The 23,289-nt window shown below is 35.6% G+C and overlaps 1 protein-coding gene across 2 annotated transcripts; it reads right to left on the minus strand.

Annotated features, from left to right (window-relative positions):
- Positions 1 to 410: 410 nt before the first annotated feature.
- On the minus strand, positions 411 to 22,819 carry LOC120336933 (uncharacterized). Of its 2 annotated transcripts, none has more exons than XM_039404729.2 (17): positions 22,512 to 22,819; positions 21,781 to 21,949; positions 21,177 to 21,243; positions 19,777 to 19,987; positions 19,350 to 19,464; positions 13,958 to 14,104; positions 13,598 to 13,694; positions 12,860 to 13,027; positions 10,723 to 10,805; positions 7,621 to 7,813; positions 6,553 to 6,695; positions 6,137 to 6,273; positions 5,480 to 5,564; positions 4,091 to 4,255; positions 3,176 to 3,407; positions 2,385 to 2,698; positions 411 to 1,774 (listed from the first exon to the last, which is right to left on the minus strand). In XM_039404729.2, the coding sequence occupies exons 1-17, from the start codon at positions 22,640 to 22,642 to the stop codon at positions 1,592 to 1,594; spliced, it is 2,640 nt and encodes an 879-aa protein (XP_039260663.2). In that variant the 5' UTR covers positions 22,643 to 22,819; the 3' UTR covers positions 411 to 1,591. The 2 variants fall into 2 exon arrangements, with proteins under 2 accessions (XP_039260663.2, XP_039260662.2); XM_039404728.2 differs by having other exon boundaries at positions 3,176 to 3,509; positions 22,512 to 22,816.
- Between the last annotated feature and the right edge of the window lie 470 nt (positions 22,820 to 23,289).

The following is a 23,289-nucleotide window of genomic DNA, read 5'->3' on the forward strand; positions in this document are numbered from 1 at the left end:
GACTTGGTCACAACACAAAAACAGGGCTGCTAGGATCAAAATACCTATAATATTGTTGGGTTAACGACCCTCAATCATGACCGCCTTCAACGAAACATTGAAGTTAAGGGACTAATTATGTAAAAAGGGGTCATCTCTTTCCTATATGTCAGCCAATCAAGTTCAAGTTCGTTTAGATGCCGAGAATTACAAAACAAGCTTAACACCTCGACTAAAAAAAAATATCGTTGCCTTTCATTTGAATTTGGCGCATAAGCATAAAATATCAATCGGCTTTGCACCCACTCAACTCAATAATGCCAATATACTGCGCGAAGTACCAAAATATTTCACATAGAACGACATCTGTCTTTTACCCTAAATTAATTCAAAACTACTTCGCCCAAATCTACATATACACAGTCATGACCTTCAAAAATCTCATCAAATTTATAATTGCTGCACGATAAAATAACAATACATATTTAATATTGCTAAAAGTTAAAAAGTGTCAGCAAATAATTGTGGCAGGGAGAACCTATTATTTTATGTATCACACCCGACAGTTGCCATTTTCTGACGGACTTGAAGGGTCATTCAACCTTCACACATGATTAAGCTAAATTGAGTGAAAGACCATGATCTGTTGGGACATTTTCACACCACCACAAATCGATATTTTCCACCAAGTTGACTAAAAAAACGAACAGTCAAATCCAAATCTGGCTTTCACTCGAAGCATCATCCATAAATTCAATTATGTAGTGGACAATAAAGTGTATAAAAGTTCAATTTGAATCATGAAATGATGAAAGAAGTTCAGTTTAAAATATAAAGAACAAAGCGAAAGAAAAGTGAAAACAGAAAAAATGAGTTAGATTGAAATATGATTGTCAGGTTATATTTAGCCAAGCATTACCAGTAAAGCTCCGGAAAAATTCTGTTTCAACTGTACGAATGTAATTTACATATCTCATCATGCTGCTTGGCTAGATATACACAGAGATCAATTTCTATAAAGTGTAGAAGTAAATCAAGTCATCAATAATCAGGACAGAAAAATTAGAACACTCTGAAAGAAAAAATTTTCAGAAGAAATATTAAAAGGAATAAGCGAATTATAGAAAAAAATTGAGCAGCCACCGAGCGAAACGAACTATAATAGCCAGCAAAAACAATTTTATAAAAGCAGATTACACAATAAGAACGACACAACACGATCACAAAGACCATTCTCTGACAAGGACAAAGTAGCAGTACAACATATTATTTTAAAGCAGTCATAGATTCACATATTCATAAAACATGACAACAATTGTCATACAATTGGTGTTAGAAATACAATTTGAGCGTTATCATTAATGCATTATACCAATATTTTACAAAATATTTTGACATTGGTCATAGAAAAAAGCAATATATAATTTATAAGGCATGATTGTAATTGGTTGAGTACTTTTGGTCTAGACCTAAAATGATTGAAAAGTATGCTCAGACGCATGAAAAAAAATTGTAATTTGTGAATGTGCACATGTAAACAACACTGCACTAATCTAACAAATGATAACAGAAGTGTTATTTGTGGATGACATTTAACAAAATTACAAAACTTTCAGGTTTCATTACTTCTCCTACGTTTGTGTAAAATTAGGTTGCTGAGAAAAGGATTGGCATAATGACCACCAAGACCTTGCGAGTGTTGTCCAACATACGCTCCTGCTTCTGGACTAGGTTCTGGTGAAGGTAGCATTCCACAACCACGCTTTCGGACCATATTTGGGGTGTGAGGAGAGTTCTGAGAATACAAATAATAATTAGAAAAGTTGTATTTTATCAATGCTGTTAATAGTCTTAAAGTTAATAGCATACTTTAATAAATTGCATCATGCATTGCATATTAACTTGGTATGTATGCAAAGATGCTAAGCACTTCCATTAATTAAATTACAGCAGAAATTCGGCTAAGCGGAGACACTATGAATCATCGTGCTTGATTAGGAAACTAATAGTGGGCCGGCTAATATAAACGGTGAAATACATATATGTTCATTCATTTAGGACAATTACTCTCATTAAACTAACTGTGAAGAATGTAATGAGGCAGCAAATGCGCATATACCTGGTCCCTCTGCAGCAAAAATAAGTTTAGTTACCAATATCCAAATACGTCAAAACATTCTAGATGAGATCAAAGAGCTGAATATATCAGTCTGAATATTTTTAGTCAACACAATTACAATATCAACAAAATGGCCGATGTTGCCAACACAGCTACATCTCTATTTGAATAGGTGTAATGTAACAATTTAAACTACTATGGTTGAAATGCAAAAAATACCTCGTTCATAATAAATTAAATTTTGAAAAGTAATATATTATAGATTGAACTATCAAAAAAAACATACCAAGCATTCTGTTGGAGAAAATAGATTTAAAGCACGAAGCAATCTGCCTGCCCCAGAACTTCCATTACCAGATTCAGTCAACGAGTCTGCTGTAGATCGTGGACTATCACCTAGTAAACCTTCCATCAAACTGCTTCCAAGTAGCTGCAACTGAGTCGGTGAATCAGCACCAATGTCATGTAGATCTGCGATGAGACTCGAAAAACTAGTCTTCCTGTTGAAACATGGTGAGGACATATCAGACACAGGTGTGGTTGAAAGACGTGATCTATGTTGAGTGAAGGCAGGGTTCGATCCATTCATCGTTGATAGAACTGAAAGCATTTATAGAAATGTTAACTCAAATACACACACTTTCATTAGTTTTTTTTCAAAGTTGGAACGGACAACTACAAGAACAGTCTTACGGAAAAGGAATTATTTTGAGTAATAATAGTTTTGCAAACATGGACTTGCATTTATAAAATTATAATTGCAGCTTTTAAATCTCTCTCATCTGAATTCTTCCAGTTTAGAACTAGAAAACAAGGTGCTCTCGAAGTACGTGTAACAAGATGGCGCACAACCTGAACATAGTATGTGTACCAGGTTAGGGTTCAGGCCTGAACATAGTATGTGTACCAGGTTAGGGTTCAGGCGTCATTTGGCACACAATACTTCCGGAGCGCCGAAAACAAAGTACATTAGTGCATAAGGTTACACCGACAAAGGTTGTATTTGCAAATTTTTAATGCGCACGACTGTTACCTAAAAGCACAACACATTGGTAATACTTGAAAGTTAAAGCTAACCTTTATGCCTCGGATTAAGAACTTCATCTTTAGGGGACAAGCTGGAAAACAAAAACTCTGGACGTGGGATACCATTCATGACCATTTTGTCGCATTTTCCAAGTTCTCCAATGCCAGCACGTCGAGGAAGTGGTCTTGTATATTGTGAAAAGTTACTTTGCAAACCTTCCTGTTTGTTGGGGTTGTTACTTTGATTTCGGCAAATCATAGAATGTTCTTGAACTAATTTGGCCTTTGTCGCAAGAGAAGAGAGAGGCAGAGTATTAGCAACATGTTTTGAATATTCTTTACTAGCTTGCATCTTTTGACTAGGATGTTCACCTAAAATTCCATCCTAAGATATAAAACAAGTAGAATGAATACGAAATGAAATCAAATTTAATCAAAGGGCGAAGATTTCTTTAGACACTGTGTAGTTGATATTCGGCGCTCCAGAAGTGTGTGTACCAATATGGAGGTAATTAATTTTGTTCGCCTACCTACCTATGAGTAGGGGGCATATTCACTTGGCTAACAAGTCAATCCAAACTCATGATAGAATTAAAATGAGGAAAATCGGAATAAAATTACGGCCTAACCCTAATCTGGTACACACTAAATTCTGCATATTTGTAGCAACAGTTACAGGTTTTCTGAAATGTAGGACTTCCGCACCATGAACCAGAAATGACATATTTTGATGTAAGCAAAAATAGAATTCATATTAAACATAGGCAGATTTTCCAGGAATTGACACAAATTATCTGCTACCGGTGAAACTTTGCTTACCAGTCACATTAATTTTATGTGAAATTCGTCTTTTTCCGTTCTCAAAATTAGTGAGAAAAAAACATTTTTGAAATTACTATTATATCACTAATCACTATATAATATTCATATTGCTACTCGAACTAGTGCATTGACTTGATTACGTACCTGTCTATGGTTGGATGGAAGATGTTGAAAAGCAGTCCCACTTTGCATCGCAGTTGAAAACAAATAATGTTGCATTTCACCATTTATGTTTGAAGTTGATACATCAGAAACGGAACTTGTGCTTTCCTGGCTTCCACCGTAAGCTGAATCAGAGCTGTCGCTTCTCTGCGAGAATTATTTAATTTTGAATTATTGATAATGCTTGAAAATTGGAATATATGGTAAAGACAACTTCAATTTAAATAACTGACAAATGTATAAACTATTCTCAATATTATTCTCATTTTAGGTGTGTTCACAGATACATACAGGGTCACAGCTGGGATTTTTAAAGGGGGGGTTTCAAAATTGGAATAGAAAATTCCTGTGCAACAGCTGTCGTGATTACCGCCACTTGTTAAAATAGCAGACTTTTCCCATGGATAATGATTTTCCTGTTGCATAAAATATTCATTCAATGGCAATTATGTGCATATGAAATGTCTTATCATATTAATTTGATTGTGTTTAACGTAACTCGTCGTAGCGTAATCTGAGAGGTAAACTGCCTGATTATAATTAGATTATTTGATTCATATTTTTAAGATATGCGAAGATCATTTTAAAGATGTTAGTTAGGAAAATCTCAAGTCGATAAGAGTACAATTTATTTTAGTGCGATAGGAAGTTGACTGGCTTTGTTAAGATGTCGGGTATGTATAAGCAGTAATTCAAGAATGAATAATTGACTTTTTTAACTTCAGTGACACGGTATGGTTTCCAACTGAGTAAAAAGTGTGAACACAAATTCTAAATTTTTTTATGTTTAAGATACAGTCATTGGAACAATTATTAGGCAATAAAGCGAGAGCCAGATGTAAATTAAAAATATTAATGCACTTTCGTTAATTTTACAGGCGGCAATGGGAATTTCCGACTTTGACACCCACCCACCCCACACCTTTTTTTTTGAAAATCCTGGCTGCGCGCCTGAACTTGTGCCTGTTTATTTTCGTATTAAATTATAAATAAAAACCCTGCGAAGTCATTGCGTGAATCCTGAATGGTATTTCGAGCTCAAATGATGATTTATTTAATCAGCGATAATGGCAATTCTACTAGTCAAATGATAATTTCTTGGTAAAATATAGGAAAAAGTTTGCACAATAGTTTGTTACCTTGTTTTGCATTTCTTATTTTACGAAACGGTGTTAGTGCGCTTTATGCAGAACTAGGAATTGAAACAATAATGAGTAGCAAAATGACATTATAATACTTAGAGAATTACATGACAGGTTATTGTTACGTGACGATACACGGTGCGGTGTTTTTCGGTAGGCGATCCAAGTTTGCCCCCCCCAAAATTATGGAAAGTGTCCACCCCTGAGTACAAAGAATCAAACTTGTCACCTGTAACTCTTCTCTCTGACATGTAATAATACCAGGAGGCTGATGGTATGGAATGATTGGTTGATTCATATCGACTTTGCCAGATCTAGAAATGAACATATTGCAGACTAAAATTACAGCTAAACTACGAGGAAATGTTTCTATAGTAAAACGTTCGCATGCATCTGGGCTCATCGTGCAAAAGAAAACACAAATGAACCCCGGCTAGCTAAAAATTGTGAAGGCTTTATGTTATCAATTAGGTCGAATTTCAGGGGAATTTTGACACCTATATTTCTGCAACACAAGTCATGGATGCCAGGAACATAAATACCTAGCGCCCGAAACTCAACCTTATTTGCATGCGGGGGGATTGGTATTTGAGTAGTTTTTAACATTCGATGCAATGTAAAATCTGAGTGTTGATTTCCTCTTTCACTACACTACTACCTCCAGACTATGTTCAGACAATGTTTCATTTCATTCAATATATTCGAGTCGTCATAAAATGTAATTTTTATGTAATGTAACAAATGCAAGTATTATTTTTAGTAGGCCTATTCATAAATTAAATCCTTGGACCAACCTCCGCATCCGCATGCAAGTTCAATCGGATAATTCTATCAATATTTATATTTGTAACATATTTGAATAAAGACAAAGAATACAATTACTAACCGGTGACAAAATGCTGAAGGATGGTCAGGCCTAAATCGGTTGTCAGGTTTGATCCATTTACCATTGAAAAAATATGGAATGTTGTTAGCTGAATTGTTCGGATGCTGTTCCACATTATCTGAAAACTGTCCTACATCCTGATATATGAAAACAAACGAAATTGAAAGTTTCATAAACTGTTGTTGGATGCTACATCCAAACAAGACAATGAGCAAGTAGCCTTTGGGTAGTATGAAGCAGTAACTAGTTATTCAGAAGAGAGAAAAAAGAAATTAAAAAGTGACAGTCAGAGTATTTACATCCCGATTAGTGTAGGCAATCAAAGTCCCATATCTTGTATTCAATATTTTGTCTTTTCAAACAACTTTAAGACCAATGAATATAAGGGAAGATTTTCATTGCTGACAGCATCATACCTCTTGACTCGAACTACCAGAACTAAAAACTTCATCATCAGTCGCTGCTTGTACTCCTGAATCATATGAAGCACTTCGACCACGACCTTGCAATGGCATCAGATGACCAGAAGGTGGAATTTGACATGCTGTTCCTTCGAAGCCTAAACAATATAGTAATATTAAATACAGGTCACTGAGTAAATCACCAAGACAACAATCCTTAATATTTGACAGTATTTGCTATTAAAATAATCTATTTGATGATTTATTTTGAGCAATATTAACTTAAAAGCGCTTTGATACCTACTGAAATATTACATGCATAACAATGAATCTTCTGGATAAATTTTATCCTGCAAGTACTATAACAATTAAGCAGTAGCACGATTCCAGCAATGATGAAATACAAGCTGCATCCCAGAAAGTGAGGTGTTTATTATTATGTTTTATAATATGTTTAAAACTGTTATCTAATGAATTGGTTATTATTTACAGAAATATGTGTTGTACCAGCATTGATAAGAAAAACAATACTACATCGCATGACCACATGTAGCTGCTAGCAGTCTCAATATTGAGTATAATGCTTATAACTTGTCATCAGGGCCAGGCATCCTTGGTACATTTCAAAATCGACTGAAACCCTTTCGTTGAAGAAAATTGTAATTACTTGACCAATACATCTAACACAACTTTTTTATGCAAGTTTATGCAAGAATGTATCATGAATGACCGAAACTAACTCAATGCTTATAATTTATGGGAAACATAGGACCAAAGTCTGAAAATGAATATGTAAAATTTAAAAATTTTTGTCGGGCAAGTGTAGAAAAACAAGAATAATGATGGTAAATCACTGACAAAAACAAGATGGCGACAATTTGAAAAACTAACTGATCAGTTTTGAATAACTAAGCATTCAATTTGACATGCCCAGCCCTACTTGGCATGTCACATTAACATTTGACTGTCTGTTGTGTAGTACAGACAAATAGTATATCCAGTTTTCTTCTATACCAAGCTTCCGTCATTTCGGATAAATATATGTGGAAAATAAGCTATAAAATGCAGCATATTAAATTTTACCTTGATTAAACTGAGGTTGTGGTTCGCCATGAAAAGGTTGTGGAGGTTGAACTATTTGCCTGGAAACCATTCCAGGTTGCATAGTGGCATCATTTGTAACAGCACAATTTCGAATCATTGTTGTCTGTTGAAGACAAACTGGGTTAGGAGCATTGAGGAGCCGAACATGCAACGCTTTAAGTAGTCTTTGCACCTAATCAACAAAATAAGAGCAAATAAACAAAAAATGTTTCCAAACATTCTTTTTGAATAGGCTATCTTAATTTAGATATCATACACAGTACACACAGAAACAGAGTGATGTATTTTCAAAAAAACAAATCTTATTAAGACAAAAGTTTGTAGCAGTAACTCGAGCCACAGCCAAAAACTCTATTTCAATAATAAAAAAGAGAGAAGTGTGAAAATATACATTCATCTTCAACTTGAATACATACCTATAAACCAATAATTTTAAGCAATTATGAATACTGGAAAGTGCACACTGACTTCTATGTTGCAAAAATCACATGCAACTATTTCTCTTTGCATCTGATATGCGATGGTATGATATTAATATCGAGAATATTCGTGAGCATATATATCACTGTACAAAAAATATTTTGCACCTTGTCTGTTTGCAGAACAACAATTCGCTAAAGTTGATTGATTAAATTAAAATTCCACTCATTATGACTGGGCTTTTCGGACACCCTCGTTATAATTATGTAATTCTGTGATACAGAATTTTTCCTCAATACAAATAACTTGAAGTGTTTAATTCATTATCTCAGTAGCCAACATTGTTTTTTTTTCCGGAATTTTATGATAATATTGTCTGCTTTCAATAACTTTTTTAAATAATACTTTCTTAATAATAATTTTAACTTTCTTAATACTTTTTTAAAATAAATTTCATATATTGTTTACTTGTTTCTGTATGTCATTATTCATTTACTTGGGTTGCATTGGGTTTTCATTTACTTCAAAATCGAAACTGTCGGGTATACTCAAACAACTTCCCAAAAGAGGAAGTAAAATGAAAGCCCTGTTCGGATTTTTTTTTTCTTTGCGTGCGCCATGACAAGTAACAGAATTATGTTAAACATAACTAAAATATGCTTAAATATTGTATTTATTATAAAAGTTTTATTGTTTCTTTACTTTCTTATTTTAAATGTGTATATGAATCAATAAATTCATTTTACCTTCCTAGGTTGTTAACTTTGTTACGCAGTGTCTGCCTCTATTTCTATGTAACAATGGAGATAGACTCTACTTTCTGCAATTTTATGAGCTGTAGTTTATTTATCTGCTGAGCAGAGTTTAGCGCACATGAGTGATTTTTTTAGCAATTCAAAGGAAAATCAGGCCGGGGTGAAGAAGAACAGTTAACATTTTTCCTTTATTCCTAAGGCCTTCCCGTTTACGAACTGTAAAAGGCATATAGGGAAAAACACATCAACTAACAATCACAATTACTTATTGAAAGCAGCATTTTTTTCATGTGAGTGCGCCGTGAGTTTTTTCCCGTGATAATTTGACGCCGCACAAAAAAAATTTAGGAACTGCTTACTCATAGTTAACACACTGTCCTCCACATATGCTGGTCATGGTCAGGCTGCCAATATCTGAAACACGATGTAATCGGCCACTCTGGTGCAATGAGCCAACTAGGTGACTAGAGCAGTGTTTCCCAAACTTTTTCGGCTGCGAACCCCTGTTTGTGAATCCTATTTTTTACGGACCCCCATCCAATGCGTATCAATTTATGTGCCTAACCAACGAGGATGGATAATGTTTCATCTGGATTTAGAACACAACAACACAAATGACATTAATGTGAAGAATCAATTTGTGACAAGAAAAATCATGTGCCCGACTCTATGACAACGATTACAGTTTTACATAATTATGCTTGGCCGATATAAATCTCATGAAAGTCTGAATCCATACATACTAACGTTAAATATTAGTAGGTTTATTAGGGCAATGCGATAAAATTATGATCTATTTGTACCTTGATGCCCGGACTGTCAGTACTAATTCAACACAGGGAACTAATTTAATTGAGTATTCTTGAATTTGCTAACACAATTAACTTGGTTTCACGCTTCTTTCTTGCCGCAACGGGGCTCAAATGACCTTGGCAAAGTCGCACAAGTTTTCGACTGGTGATAACTCAATAACGCTCTGTGTAGCTCTGTGACGGAGGTCTTCCTCACAGACGCTAAAAGCAAGGATCGTCTCTATTTTGTTTACAAACGTCTATGTGACAGTGAAATATATATATATTTCAGACTCCTAATATCGCTGCGGACCCCCCGCATTGTCGTCGCGGACCCCAGTTTGGGAAACCCTGGACTAGAGTACACTGGAATTAAAACAGTGCTAGGGCAGTCAGACACCCTTGCTTTGAAGATTTAAAAATTGCGGATGGCTGAGAGCAAAGCTCCCCTGATTTGGGTCTTGCTCGTTTAGCCCTTTGTCAGATGTTGCTATTTAGCCACGTCTATTTTAAACAGGAAATGAATAAAATACAATAGCACTCTCGTGAATGTAAGAAGCCCCATAATGAATATTGGCATTCTCAAAATCCCAGATTTCCACAGCACATGGCTATATAATACTAATATGAAGAATGGCACTATGGCAGTATAGCACAAATCAGTTTCCTTCAGAAAATAGTCGCGACATACAGTGAGAGAGAACAAAATGAAATTTTTGTAATAAAATGAATGTAGATATTATTGTATGTAATTTCAACAAAACGAATGATATAACGATAGTGAAGTAGTGAAGATAGTGAAGAAGGTATTCATACGCACTGAATTCTAGGTGGTTTGTAAAACCTTTTCTCATAGCCAACGTAACCCTTCTTTCTCTGCTTTCTAAGTTGCAATTCTTAATAGCGAATTATTAGTGTGCTGAACAGAAACATAAATATCAACACATAACTGCTTTCCAGTACCAGGATTATTAAATTTGTTTCAAAATCAAGAATATGCATCCATCTCTTTTGCTGTTCACAATTTACCTATTGCTTGCCATTATTAAGCATAGACTATGCCTACATACCATAATTAAGATATTATCAGCGTTAACTGTCAACATGAATCTCACCTCTGGATCATTGTGATTTGCAGCAGCGTGAACTAAATTCCCATTTAATGCTGACTGAAGCGTTGTAGGGACTTTTGTATTGACTGAAACATAAAAACAAACAATATACCTATTTTAAGACAAATAAAGTTATATAAAAACAGATGAAACATGGCAGGGGTGCAGCCGCACTTTAAAATATAGGGTTCAAAAATAGGCATTCACTACTCCACCACCACAGCAATATGCAGACATAAAAATGTACGGTATAGGCCTACTGCACGAATATATTCATTCGTATTTTTGTGGCATTACGAATTTCCAGCATAATGTGTGCCATAAGCACATGAAATTTTGCTAATTTACTGCTCCCTTGGCTAATGCGTTTTTCCAATTGGATACAGGGTTTCTTGCGACATCAAAAACTAATTATTGACGTCCTCGTGGCATAAGGCATACATATGTTTGAAGGAGATAAATACAAATATAAAGAAGTGACTGAATGACAATTTCACGCTGACAAAAAAAAAGCAGTGATTTTAGGAAATTAGCCTCATGAAAGTCATACAAGTTATTCCAATTTTGATTTTTCATCACATATTGTATACTTGTGCTTTAAAAGAAGATGGAGGTCAGCAATTCAATAGGAAGCTACTAGGTTCATAATAGAAAGCCTTCCTTTGAGGTGGATATGGGGTGACTCTGGAACTGACTAGAATTTGAAGAATTTCAAACATATACACATCATATAGATCAGGGATGGCGAACTACCTCGACCCGCTGGGTCTAAAAAGTGACCCATCTTAGTGACCCACCAAAACTTTGAAAGCTTTGAGGGTATACGAGAACTAGATGTTATTTTGCAGTTTATTTATTAATGCCTAAAATACTGTTTGGAAAACAAAATTTTATCGACTAAAATTGTAATGACCACAGAAATCGGAAATAACAATGGTACAGAACAGTAGTGACTAGTGCAGTGTCTCTCAAACTCCCATTGCCTATGCGTAATGCAAATAACTTTTTTTCATAAATTCCAAAAAGCTCCTCAGCACACAGTTTGAGAAACCTTGGACTGGTGATTTAATGACTGCGGTTGAAAGCCAATTAAAAATATATTTATCTCGAGGTGAAATAAAAAAATTTACTGTAGCATTATAAACGTTTTTCAGTATGCATGCAAATCCGAAACTACATGATACCAACCAAGGATTGATTATAAGACCTGTGGAAAAGATGAAACAGCAGGATTCTCATTGATGCAAACTTTAATCAAATATCTATGACCTACGGTTAGGGCTGGGCAAAATATTCGAATAACGAATAGCGAATAAAATATTATTTATTCTAGCATTTTACGATTCGAATATCCGGTACCACGTGACCTGTGCCACTTTGCTCGGACATGAAACTCGCGCTTCTCAAAATCGATCGTGAATCGCGCAATAATTCACCTACAGCACTCGCTAACAGACAAAAGCGACAAATTTAAGAAATCTTTATTTTTGCGCTGTGGTGTGATTTGCATTCTTTTTGCGCCCATCGTATCGTTTCGATTACTGGAGTGAATTAATTTGGGTTTCGATATCAATTCTTAATAATTCCTATATCAAATGTCGCCGACGTGAACGCATGGGTATGCCCAAAATATAAAACCTCGACGTCCGCCAACCCAAATAAATTCTTGCAAAAAAAAAGAGAATGGACGGGAATTTACATTACCAACTTCAGGATATTGCCGTCAAAACGATTGTGGTGACAAAACAATCAGCGAGCGATTAGGGCGAAAATAACCAGTCAAAAACGCTTTGTTGACGATTTTTCAATGTATTTCAAAAGAGAGTATCAGTCGACGAAAAAAATATTCGTTATTCGACTATATGGTATTCGTTAAAAATATTCGAATTATACGATTTAAAAAAAATATTCGATTTTGCCCACCCCTACCTACGTACGGTCTTCTTTTTTCAATAAAAGTATAATTTTTGACCCATCTCTGATATAGACCAATGAATGAGAGAATATCGGAAAGTGGAGAGAAATTGTGTACGTACGATGTACAAAGATAAAAAACTTCACAGTGACTGTTGTTTTGAATGCACATGCAACATGTTCAAGTAAAAAGTTTGAATTCGGCATGATAAAATGTTATTCATACTTGCTGCTTTGTGTTGATGTGACGAAACATCAAGTTTTTGCACAGGAGTAGGCAGCAGACCTCCAGATGGATTGTTTCTTTTTAAATCTCTGGAAGCCTTCAATGAATTTAGTACAACAAGTCCACAAGGTCCAGGAACGCAGAATGACACACAAAGTATGCTTGAACCTGTGTTACATTCATAAAAATAATGATTTATAAGTAGCGTTTCTGTATAAGTCTGCATTTTTTTCAGAGACAGAACAGAGTATCAAACAAGAGAATAAGAAAACATTAGTTTGTCCTTTTAAAATATGAAATCTACAAAGTGTCACCTCAGTAAAGAATGTATGCAACAGATTTTAGCTCGACACTTAATAAATCAGAAGAATTTTTGCAAATCTAGTTTTTAGCTCAAACTAAGCAATACAGTGAATAAATTGTTTTGTTAGTTAGTATGATATATGTCAGCAAAATTCAAAAACGCCTATTATCGTAGTAATCACTAGACTTTAAATTTAGAATTAATGTATTTAGCAAAGCACATACTCTTCACATACGTATGACAAGGTTGATTGTTTTAATGAGCCACAGAGCATTGTTATAACATCTAAGAAGTCCAAGTAAAAAAAAACATAGTATGAGAGGGTGACATATCACCCCACAGCCAATCAAAGCCAATTTTTTGGTAAAGGCAACATAGGCCTACTGGTAATATTTTCTTATGAGCCAGGTTCCAAGCAAAACAAATAAATGAACCTATTTTATGATTGTTCATTTTCATCCACAAGACTTCCGCATGCGCAGGTGTGAGATATTCTACTATCAGAAAATCTCTCTCGGAACAGTTTGATGTCTGAAAATCAAGAGGTGATATGTGATTCATTGTACGATTTATTTATATAACAACAATATGGCTGGGAGATGAATCGGCACAACAAATTATTTACCGTAGGCATAAAAATCCAACAAGCACATTAATGTTGAAAAATTTGATTATATTCAGCTATACAAGATATATCGATAATGCAGGCCATCTGTGATTCATTATTGCATTGTTATTATTAATTTCAATCAAAATAGCAAAAAATATTGCTCAAATCATAAATAATGACTTGCCTGACAAAATTTGGGCCTAATGTTTTCATGAGAAAACAACTCCCTTAACTTGTTCGATTCTTTTAAAGAATTTGGTAAATTTTCTACCAGTAAACATGATGAATGTAGACCAGAGTATGTTTGAGGGATGGTGTCAAGCCAGTGAACCTGACAAAAATGAAAGAAATCATAAATAAAACTACAAATATAACATTGATGACAATTCGACTTGAAAAAGGCCTTCCGGAAGGTCCTGTTTTAGGTCATTTTTGTAATAAATTTTCACAGTACAAATGGTAGAAAACTTTTCAACTTTTCAGCTTTGAATAGTTCATTAAATGTAATTTACGCACACTGAACAACTATTGCACAAACATAGTTTTTGTTGGTCTGCTCAAATAAAAAAAAAGGAGAACTTTTTGTTACCTACGAATTTTATATATTTTTCAAAAATCGCAAGTATGGGCACGGCCCTTCCGGAAGGTTCTATGTTTTTTTTTACACTATTCAACTATTTTGGCCAAATTGAAGAGTACAGGGCTCTAGATGAAAACAATAACAGTTGTAGTTGCAAGCCAGGGGATTACCACATAACATAGCCATAACCTTGTCGTCATATCATCTCCAATAATAGAAAAGTTAACTAGTTCATCGACCAGAAAATGCGATTAATTTTTGTTGTTCGGGTGTCAAAAAATGTATTCTTTGTAATTGCATGCACTTTTTTTAAACGGAACATGATTTCATGATGGTTACTTGATTTATTGAGAAACAAAATACAATAGGCCTACTGAATACAGACTGCTTAATGATATAGAAAATTTGGACATTAATAGAAAAAATGTATGGCCTTCAGGAAGGCCCCATAAAAATAATCTGGTATAGGTATTGATGTGGAATCTTATTAATATTAGAAGGGAAAATCAGTTTTTTCGATTAAACACACATTACCATATTTTGTTACACAGATTGACACAATAAATATATTTGAATTGAGTTTATTAAGCCATACAAAGGATATTTCAAATTCAAAAGTTGAAAGATGCTACATACTGTATCATAATTTGTAGTTGAATGTGGTGTCCGAGTTGATACTTTAGGTTTTTAAACAAAGCTAGAGTAAAATGTTTTTTTATGATAATACAGTGTGTGAAATTGACCATAAAGATTTAAAATCTGGAGTTTTAGATGAGAAGAACATATCAAATCCTGTCAACCATAAGGATCCAGATGAGGTTGAGCACAATGCAGAGAGTAGGCTTGGTTTGAATGAAGAAGAACCAAACAGCAGTCTAGGTAGCACCCAAAAAACACTAACAGTAAGGATTTAGAACAGGGGTCGGCAACCTACGGCCCGGATCCGGCCCGCGGAGTAACGCAATCCGGCCCGCGACGCTTCACCAAAATTTAGAGACAAAACGACGAATTTGTGAATTTTGCAAAAAGGTGAATTTTCACCATTTAATTTAATAATCTACCCTCGAGGAGCAGATTATTAGACACGGAGCTATGGATCGTTTTGTTATTATGTGGTCTTCATTAATTAAACGGTATTTTATTCATTTCAATTATTTCTGTGAGCTCTATGGGATTCGTTTTTTGTGTGCTACGACTCGTCTCCAAAATTTGCCGCCTTGTGGCGTTTCCGCGAACGCGTATCTGCCGATTTCGTGCTCAGCGAACGTCGGTGTATCTCGTTATCTGCCGATTTCGTGCTCAGCGAACGTCGGTGTATCTCGTGATTAGCGAAGGTGGGCGAAAGTATTATGGGGAACGTTAGACTGTGGGGCCTGAACTGGTGATACAGAAATGACTCGGATCAGTTAGCATTTCAAATTCATGTTAAAATTTAATAAAATGAATGTGTAATCGCCACGGGGTCTGGAAAAGCATGACAGTCCTTGTACCGTAACCGGACTGGTAAGTAAACGCAGATGATTTATGGAAATGATTTTATGGGTAATGGTAGGCTGTGGTACTTGATCTGGAAATATAGAGGTGACTCAGATCACTTGGTATTTCAATTCACATTAAAACTGAATTATGAAGAATAGATCATTGTCACAGGACCTGGAAAAGCTGTGACAATATCCTGATACCAGTAAGTTGCCTCATATGATTCTCGGGGAATTGGTGATAAAATATCTCGCTTAGAAGAGGATATTTGAGCATAGCTGTTTTGTTTATGTAACAGAATTTATTGTGAAGTGGACTAAATTTTAATATAACCTAGTAATTTAGTGAACAGGTTTATTGAGCCAGCAATATAATTATAATCAGGCGAATGGCAACAAAGCGCAGGAAAGTTGATGCTGAGGGAAGAGGGTTCAATAGCACGTGGACGACAAAGTATTTCTTTGTAGAACACTTGGGCAAACCTACCTGCTTGATATGCTACGCATCTATAGCTGTCAATAGGGAATGTAACATTAGACGCCACTATGTGACAAAGCATCCCAAATTTTCAGAACTAGATAGCCAAAGGAGGAAGGACAAGATTAAACAGTTAAAAGACAGTTTAGAAAAGCAAAGTTCTTTCTTCCACAAACAACACAACGAAACCGAACAAAATATTGTTGCTAGTTACGAGGTGGCTAAATTAATTGCAGAACACATGAAGCCCTTTGTAGATGGTGAATTTGTGAAAGAATGCTTGATGACCGTCGTTGGTATTGTATGTCCTGATAAGGAAAAGTTATTCTCAAATATCAGCCTTTCTGCTAGAACCGTGACTCGGCGAATAGAAGAAATGTCAAGGGATGTGAAGCGTTGTCAAAGGGATATCATCAATAACTTACAATTCTTCTCAATTGCAATTGACGAGAGTACAGATGCGGCAGACACCGCTCAGCTTTCAGTTTTCGTGCGTGGAGTAAGTGAAGCTTTTGACGTTGTTGAGGAGTTTGTCCAACTAGTTCCCATGAAGGGAACTACAACAGGTGCTGACATTCTGAGCGCATTGCTGCTATGCATTGGAGACATGGACCTTGATCTATCAAAGATGGTATCAATAACCACCGATGGAGCCCCGGCAATGACAGGTAAGAATCGAGGCGTCTCAGCTCTACTTCAAAAACACATAAGTGACCTCGGAATTGACAACGACATCGTCAAAATACACTGTCTGATTCACCAAGAAGCCCTGTGCGCCAAAGCTTTGAGTTTGAAGGGTGTTATGGATACAGTAATGAAAGCTGTCAACATTGTGTTATCTCAAGGCTTGAACCATCGCCAGTTTCGTCAGTTGCTTTCAGATGCAGAAAACGAATACGGCGATTTACTTTACTTCTGCGACGTTCGCTGGCTTAGTCGGGGTACAATGCTAGAGAGAGTGTATATACTGAGGAATGAAATAGCGTCATTCCTTGAAAGCAAAAATAAGAATTTTCCTGAATTTCGCGATCCAAAATGGCTCTCTGAACTGGCATTTCTAGTTGATTTAACGTCCCATCTAAACAAACTGAATTTGCAGCTCCAAGGGAAAAATCAGCTCGTACATCAGATGTGGAGACATATACTCGCATTCGAAAGGAAGTTATGCCTCTGGGAGAGCCAACTGGAAAAAGCAAATTACGCTCACTTTAACACACTTAAAGAAAGAAACCCCACAAGCAACTTTGAGTTTGTTTCTGTAATACGGGAGTTACGAAGCGATTTTTCCTCCCGCTTTGCTGACTTTCGTTCTCTTGAAAACGAATTCAGGCTGTTTAGTACTCCGTTTGATGTCAACGTAGAAACAGTTGCAGAAAATATTCAAATGGAGCTTCTTGAGATGCAATGCAATGAGGAAATTAAATCCATTTTTTATTCGAGAGATGTGTCACTGGTTGATTTTTATAAAAAGTATCTTCTCGAGGGAAATATCTATCCGAATTTGATAAACCATGCGAAAAAATTCACATCGATGTTTGGAAGCACATATGCGTGCGAACAATTATTTTCCAAAATGAACATTACAAAGAACAGGCGGAGAACTAGTATTAGTGATGCCCATTTAGAAAATGTTCTGATATTGGCTTCATCCAGTGTGTCACCTGACGTCGAAAAGCTATCAAGCGTAATGCAACAACAAGTGTCACATTAAATATCCTTTCTAATTTGTTTGCCTGTACGGCGACTTGAGTTCACGAGTCGTCACAGAGCTCGCTATTTACAATCTAAAATTTCAATTTCTGATCTGTGTAAAAATGTGATTATTAAACAACCCATTCGGTTTATAACTTTCTTAAAAAAATATGGCTGCTCCTGAAGTATGTGTACAAACGTGGCGCACAACCTTCAACATAGTATGTGTACCAGCTTTGAGTTCAGGTGGTGCGTCATCGCCAAAATATGTCCGGCCCGCCAGTAATTGCAGCCTTCAATTTTGGCCCGCGAGTGCCAAAAGGTTGCCGACCCCTGATTTAGAACATGAAAAAGAGATGAAAGTTAGTGGATATGCAAAGTGCTTTCTTAGAATGCAGCACAGAAAGTGATAGTGAACTCACTAAGATTAATGTTTTTTCATTCTCAGACGAAGAAACTGATAGAGTCAGATTAAAATTTGAATACAATCCCCTTACAGCAGGGAATGATAGGCAAAGTGGAGACGGGGCCTAAGGCCCAATGTTGAATTATTAATGGTATTGCAAGTCGCCCATCCGAACTTCTCTAACTTTTTTGCTGATAAATTTTATAAAAGTATAATTTTAGCCAGAAACAGATAGGAATGACACTTTGGAAATATTCCTAGACTGCAAGTAGCAGAAACTTATTTGAAATTTGCCACTGTTATCACAATCATGTGAGTACTGAATCCTTTGCTTTCTAAGATGTGTAAATATCACAATCTTGTGACTACTGACAATTTAGAGCAATATTGGTTTTTCTACTGATAAATGCTCATCTAGTGATGTCATATTTCATTAATAACGACAACGTATCAACCAAATCTTGCATGACATTCTTTACATTACAAGCAAACATTTCAAATTCAAAGTTTTATTGTCAAAGTAGGCACTGACTTACAGTGAGTCATTTGACAGAAATTATTGCTCAGCTCTCATTTGGGGAACACCTTCCCTCTACTCAAAACATAAAATGTAACTTTCTATTTAGAGCACTTGATTTTTAAATGATATCACTTATTGATTTGATAGCGATACATTCTCTAATTTCTGAAAATTTAAGTTCATTATGTTTCCAGATATCAGGTCCTAAGGCCATTTCAAGAAAATTTTTGAAAGAGTCTTCCACCCATCATAATGTTTGTGTTAGATTATTTTTCGGTATTCGAATGTATATGAAACAATTCGGTATTGGCCCTTTCAACACATGACTAACAAGAAATTGAAGTAAATGATTTAACAATATCTATGCAATAAAAATAGTAAAGATTATGTCACACACAGATCAAAAGTAGAATAATTCATACTTGTAAAGTTTGTTGGCCAATAGATTTTCCATTAAGATGATTTTTTGCTTTAATTGATGACTCTTTACTTGTGAACTCAACACATCCATATCCTTTGCTCAGGCCATTTACTTCACTAAAACAGACAAACAAAATTTTGGATATAGATTAGATATAGCTGGATTAGATATAAAATGAGAGTCGCACATTCAAGTTGACTTTAAACAAAAAATAATTAATCTGATTAGCCATAACTGGTTCCTTGCATCATATAAATTCTCATTCGGCCCAATAGAGGAGTATATTACAGCAACTATAATATGGCAGTACTATGGAAATTCAAAACGGGATAGGTAAATTGATTTGAAATTGCTTTTAACTTTTATTATATTCAATATTGGGAAACTGTACAAATATAATAATTAACAAAAAATTTACTGAAAGTAACCTATGAACGAGAAAACATCTTTCTGGTGTCCCAAACGGTGTGATGAGGGTAAGAAACTGTTCTCTGGTGTAGAGTGCAGGAAGTTGTGTTACACATAGCATGAAGTCACAGGACGCCAATGAAACAATCAACTGCGAACCACGAAATGATTTCAAATGAAGGTCTTCCATACAGCGACATGCAGATTCACCATCCAACAAAACAGCTTTACCTTAATTAAAAAAAGTGACGACCTATTATTAAGATAAGGAACACAAAATATAAACTTAACAATTTTTACTGCAATCTGTTATAGTGAGTCCATGTCACACATATTTTCATGGCAAATGAATCTTATTTTCCTTCCACGCCTATATACACTAATAGGATACACCACAACATGGAAAACTGCTAATTTTTGATTGTAAATAAATGACACCTAAATGAGTTGATTCAATATAATTTTATCATTCAAAATCTAAAACCTTTGAACCAGGGGTTCCCAGACTTTATTGGCTGCTAGCGGAGGGATGTTCGCAGGCCGGATTAGTGTAGCGCCAGAAAGTGCGTGACGGTTTAGCGGCGTAGCCAGAAATTTTTAAATGGGGGGGGGGGCTGAAATTTTTATTCGCCAAGTTAGATCGAAACAGCTAGCGGGTTCAATCGAACGCTAGAATACATATGTTTTTATTAGTCTTGTGGGTCTAAAAAGCATTTTGAGCTACGAAAAATTGCTATCCATAGTACAGAAAAATGATTTTTATTTTTTTTACATTTCAAGAAACCGATACTGACCATAAAGATTTAAGACCTGAAGTTTCAAATGAGAAGAACATAGCATCTCATGGAAGATTTGAATTAGAAAATCCTGTTAACCATAGCGATCCAGATGAGGTTGAGCACAATGCAGAGAGTAGGTTTGGTTTGAATGAAAAAGAACCAAACAGCAGTCTAAGTCAGTGATTCTCAAACTAGGGTTCGACCCGCAAAACCACCCCCTGGCTACGCAACTGCTGGGGTTCAGTAGATTCACCACTGTTGCCAAAAAATGTCTAGTTTTCGTTTGTGTTTTGGTATCTCCAAGCTTTCTTACATGGTTGATAACTAAACTATTGCCCTATGTAATCTTAATACTGGTGCGTATAAATAAGGGACGGCTTTAATTTAATTGATACAATAAACAAATGCCTAAACTGTGATAATCGCATAACACACTAGAACGCAAACAAAATCTGTTCAACACAATTTCACCTGAGCTCGACCAGCCATTCTAAATCGTTGGCCATTTAAATCGCTACAGGGGCCGGATTTGGCCCACAGGCCGTGGTTTGGAAACCTCTGCTTCAAACCGTCAAAAATCGCTGACCCACGAAATAGTAATTCCACATTAAATTAACAAAGTAATATTAGAAACAACTCACAAGACAGGTTCATTTTGTCTATATGTATTTGTTGATAATGATATGGCTTCAACAAATCCGAGATATCCTGAAAATAAAATGATAATATACAAGTCTTGCAAATTGGTACCAGAGAAATTTAGTAAAATGGGATATAGTTATAATACAAAAATTAAGAAGTCAAGAAGAATAATTAGATGAAAATTGACAAAACAAAACCAATGCTACATTCGTGTAGAAGATCTGCACAGTATTTATAGGGTAGTCATGAAAAATCTGAAAGTAATATATGTGAGGCCTGAGTTAAATCAGGTGGGATGGGGAATTGAATCAGTCGATGTAATGTAGTATTATTGGGGGATTACGACCTATTGAAAATATGTTAATAAGTTGGTATTCAAGCTATAATTTTACTACTACTACTTTTACATAATATGTAAAAGTAGTAGTAGTAAAATTATAACAAATGTTTAAACTATCATACAAGAACAGTTACTATCTAAACTTCACACACACCAACCTGTATACGTTTTACCACAGAAATAGGCAACTAAGATCAAAAAAACAATTTATACCTTCGCTCCACAATGTCAAAAAAACTATCATAGTTAGTCACAAAGCATACCTGATTGTTGATTCCGAGTGGCATATTCTTTATTGATATTCTTCTGCATTTTTTGTTGAATTCGCATTGAGAACTTGCAAGACCATCATCTCTTCCAGCAATTATACAAGTGCGGTCCATTTTACATATACATAAAATCACAACCAGACAACACAATAAATACCAAGCCCTGAAATACAGGAAAGCCACGAGCTTAAAGGAATATCGAGAGGGCGAAATGTCTGAATGTGCGATGGTGCATCTAGCATTCAACTTTCCTGTCTTTATGCACGCATTTTTCGGTATACAGCTAAGTTCTGAAGTTATAGGGTGGCTCAGCCACTTTGCGGCCACGACCTATTTGCGGCCATCAATATCATCAATTAAATGAATGCCGAAAAAATTTACGAACCGCGGCGATATTTCTCACGCGGTATCGTCCACTTATTCCTCGTAGCTCTGCAAAATTACACTGAAATGGGACCTCAAACAAAAAAGTTACGACCGAAATCCCGACCGAAGAAAAAAAACGGACCATTTTTTCATGTCGCCATCTATCCATTGTCCCTTTAAAATAGCTTGAAAATCCATACAAATATAAGAGATAAAAAGATGAAACTTGGCAGTTGGGTAGAGATGCGTTTCTTTTAGCCATCTTTAAAGTTTCACGTTTCTACATATAAAGGAGGGGGGATAGGGGGGTGCGCATTTCCAATACGTCGATAATACCTTGTCGATCAATTTGCAACTACCTTGTTTTTGTTCGTTTGATTGCTGTGATGCGGTGCTTTTTTATAATTTGACGAGTTTTGTTCGAAATAACCGCGTTCCTAAAATATATGACGGACAGAAATGCCATTAGAAGCCCAACTTTTTCATGCATGGCTGTGCATGCTCTAGTCTCCACGCAGCAGAATGATGTTCAAGGCTTGAAATCCGTGGTTGCACACTGGTCGTTCGGTCGCAAATACGTCTTCCGTGTGTCGTACTTTGGTGGTTTGTATAGCTTTAACCCCTGGTCCAGTGGCCGTAGGAGGTTAATTCAAGGTTTAGCGTGTAGAATAAATGTCAATGCACCTACTGTGAAAAAATTAACAAGTTAGAAATATTGGATTTTGTTTTATAGCAGTCTGAATGAAATCGTCTGCAGACTAGCTACACCTCCCTAAATTGCAGTGACACAAACAGGGAATTCACCATCCAAAGTTCAGAAGTTAGATGTTTCTGTGTTTAGTGGGTAGTGATCAGATCACAGAAACTGGAAAAAGGGGCCAATTCTGCAATTACAGAATTATGAGTTTTGGTTGGCATTTCTGGGCATTTCTGTTATGTGTTTTGTGTTCGAGTTTTTGTGTTTTCAGAATGCCGATATAAATTGTATTGTATTATTCAACATAGAAATAATTTGATTGACGAGAAAATGATATAAACCAGTAAACAGATAAACGAACCAAGAACAGGAGAATTCAGGAATTAGACTACATCCTGACATCAAACGGAGTGTCAATTTTATGCTAAAACATGATTTTT

The sequence above is a fragment of the Styela clava genome, chromosome 2 (genome assembly GCF_964204865.1).
Source record: "Styela clava chromosome 2, kaStyClav1.hap1.2, whole genome shotgun sequence".
NCBI classification, from domain to species: domain Eukaryota; kingdom Metazoa; phylum Chordata; class Ascidiacea; order Stolidobranchia; family Styelidae; genus Styela; species Styela clava.

What these genes read in the sequence shown, in the direction of transcription:
- LOC120336933 (XM_039404728.2), bottom strand. Translation starts at nt 22,642, where the DNA reads ATGCATGAAAAAGTTGGGCTTCTAATGGCATTTCTGTCCGTCATATAT. An exon ending in CAAATCACAATGATCCAGAG is followed by an intron (nt 7,814 to 10,722) that starts GTGAGATTCATG and finishes TTTGTTGATTAG; the next exon opens with GTGCAAAGACTACTTAAAGC. An exon ending in TTTCTCCAACAGAATGCTTG is followed by an intron (nt 1,775 to 2,384) that starts GTATGTTTTTTT and finishes TTGTATTCTCAG; the next exon opens with AACTCTCCTCACACCCCAAA.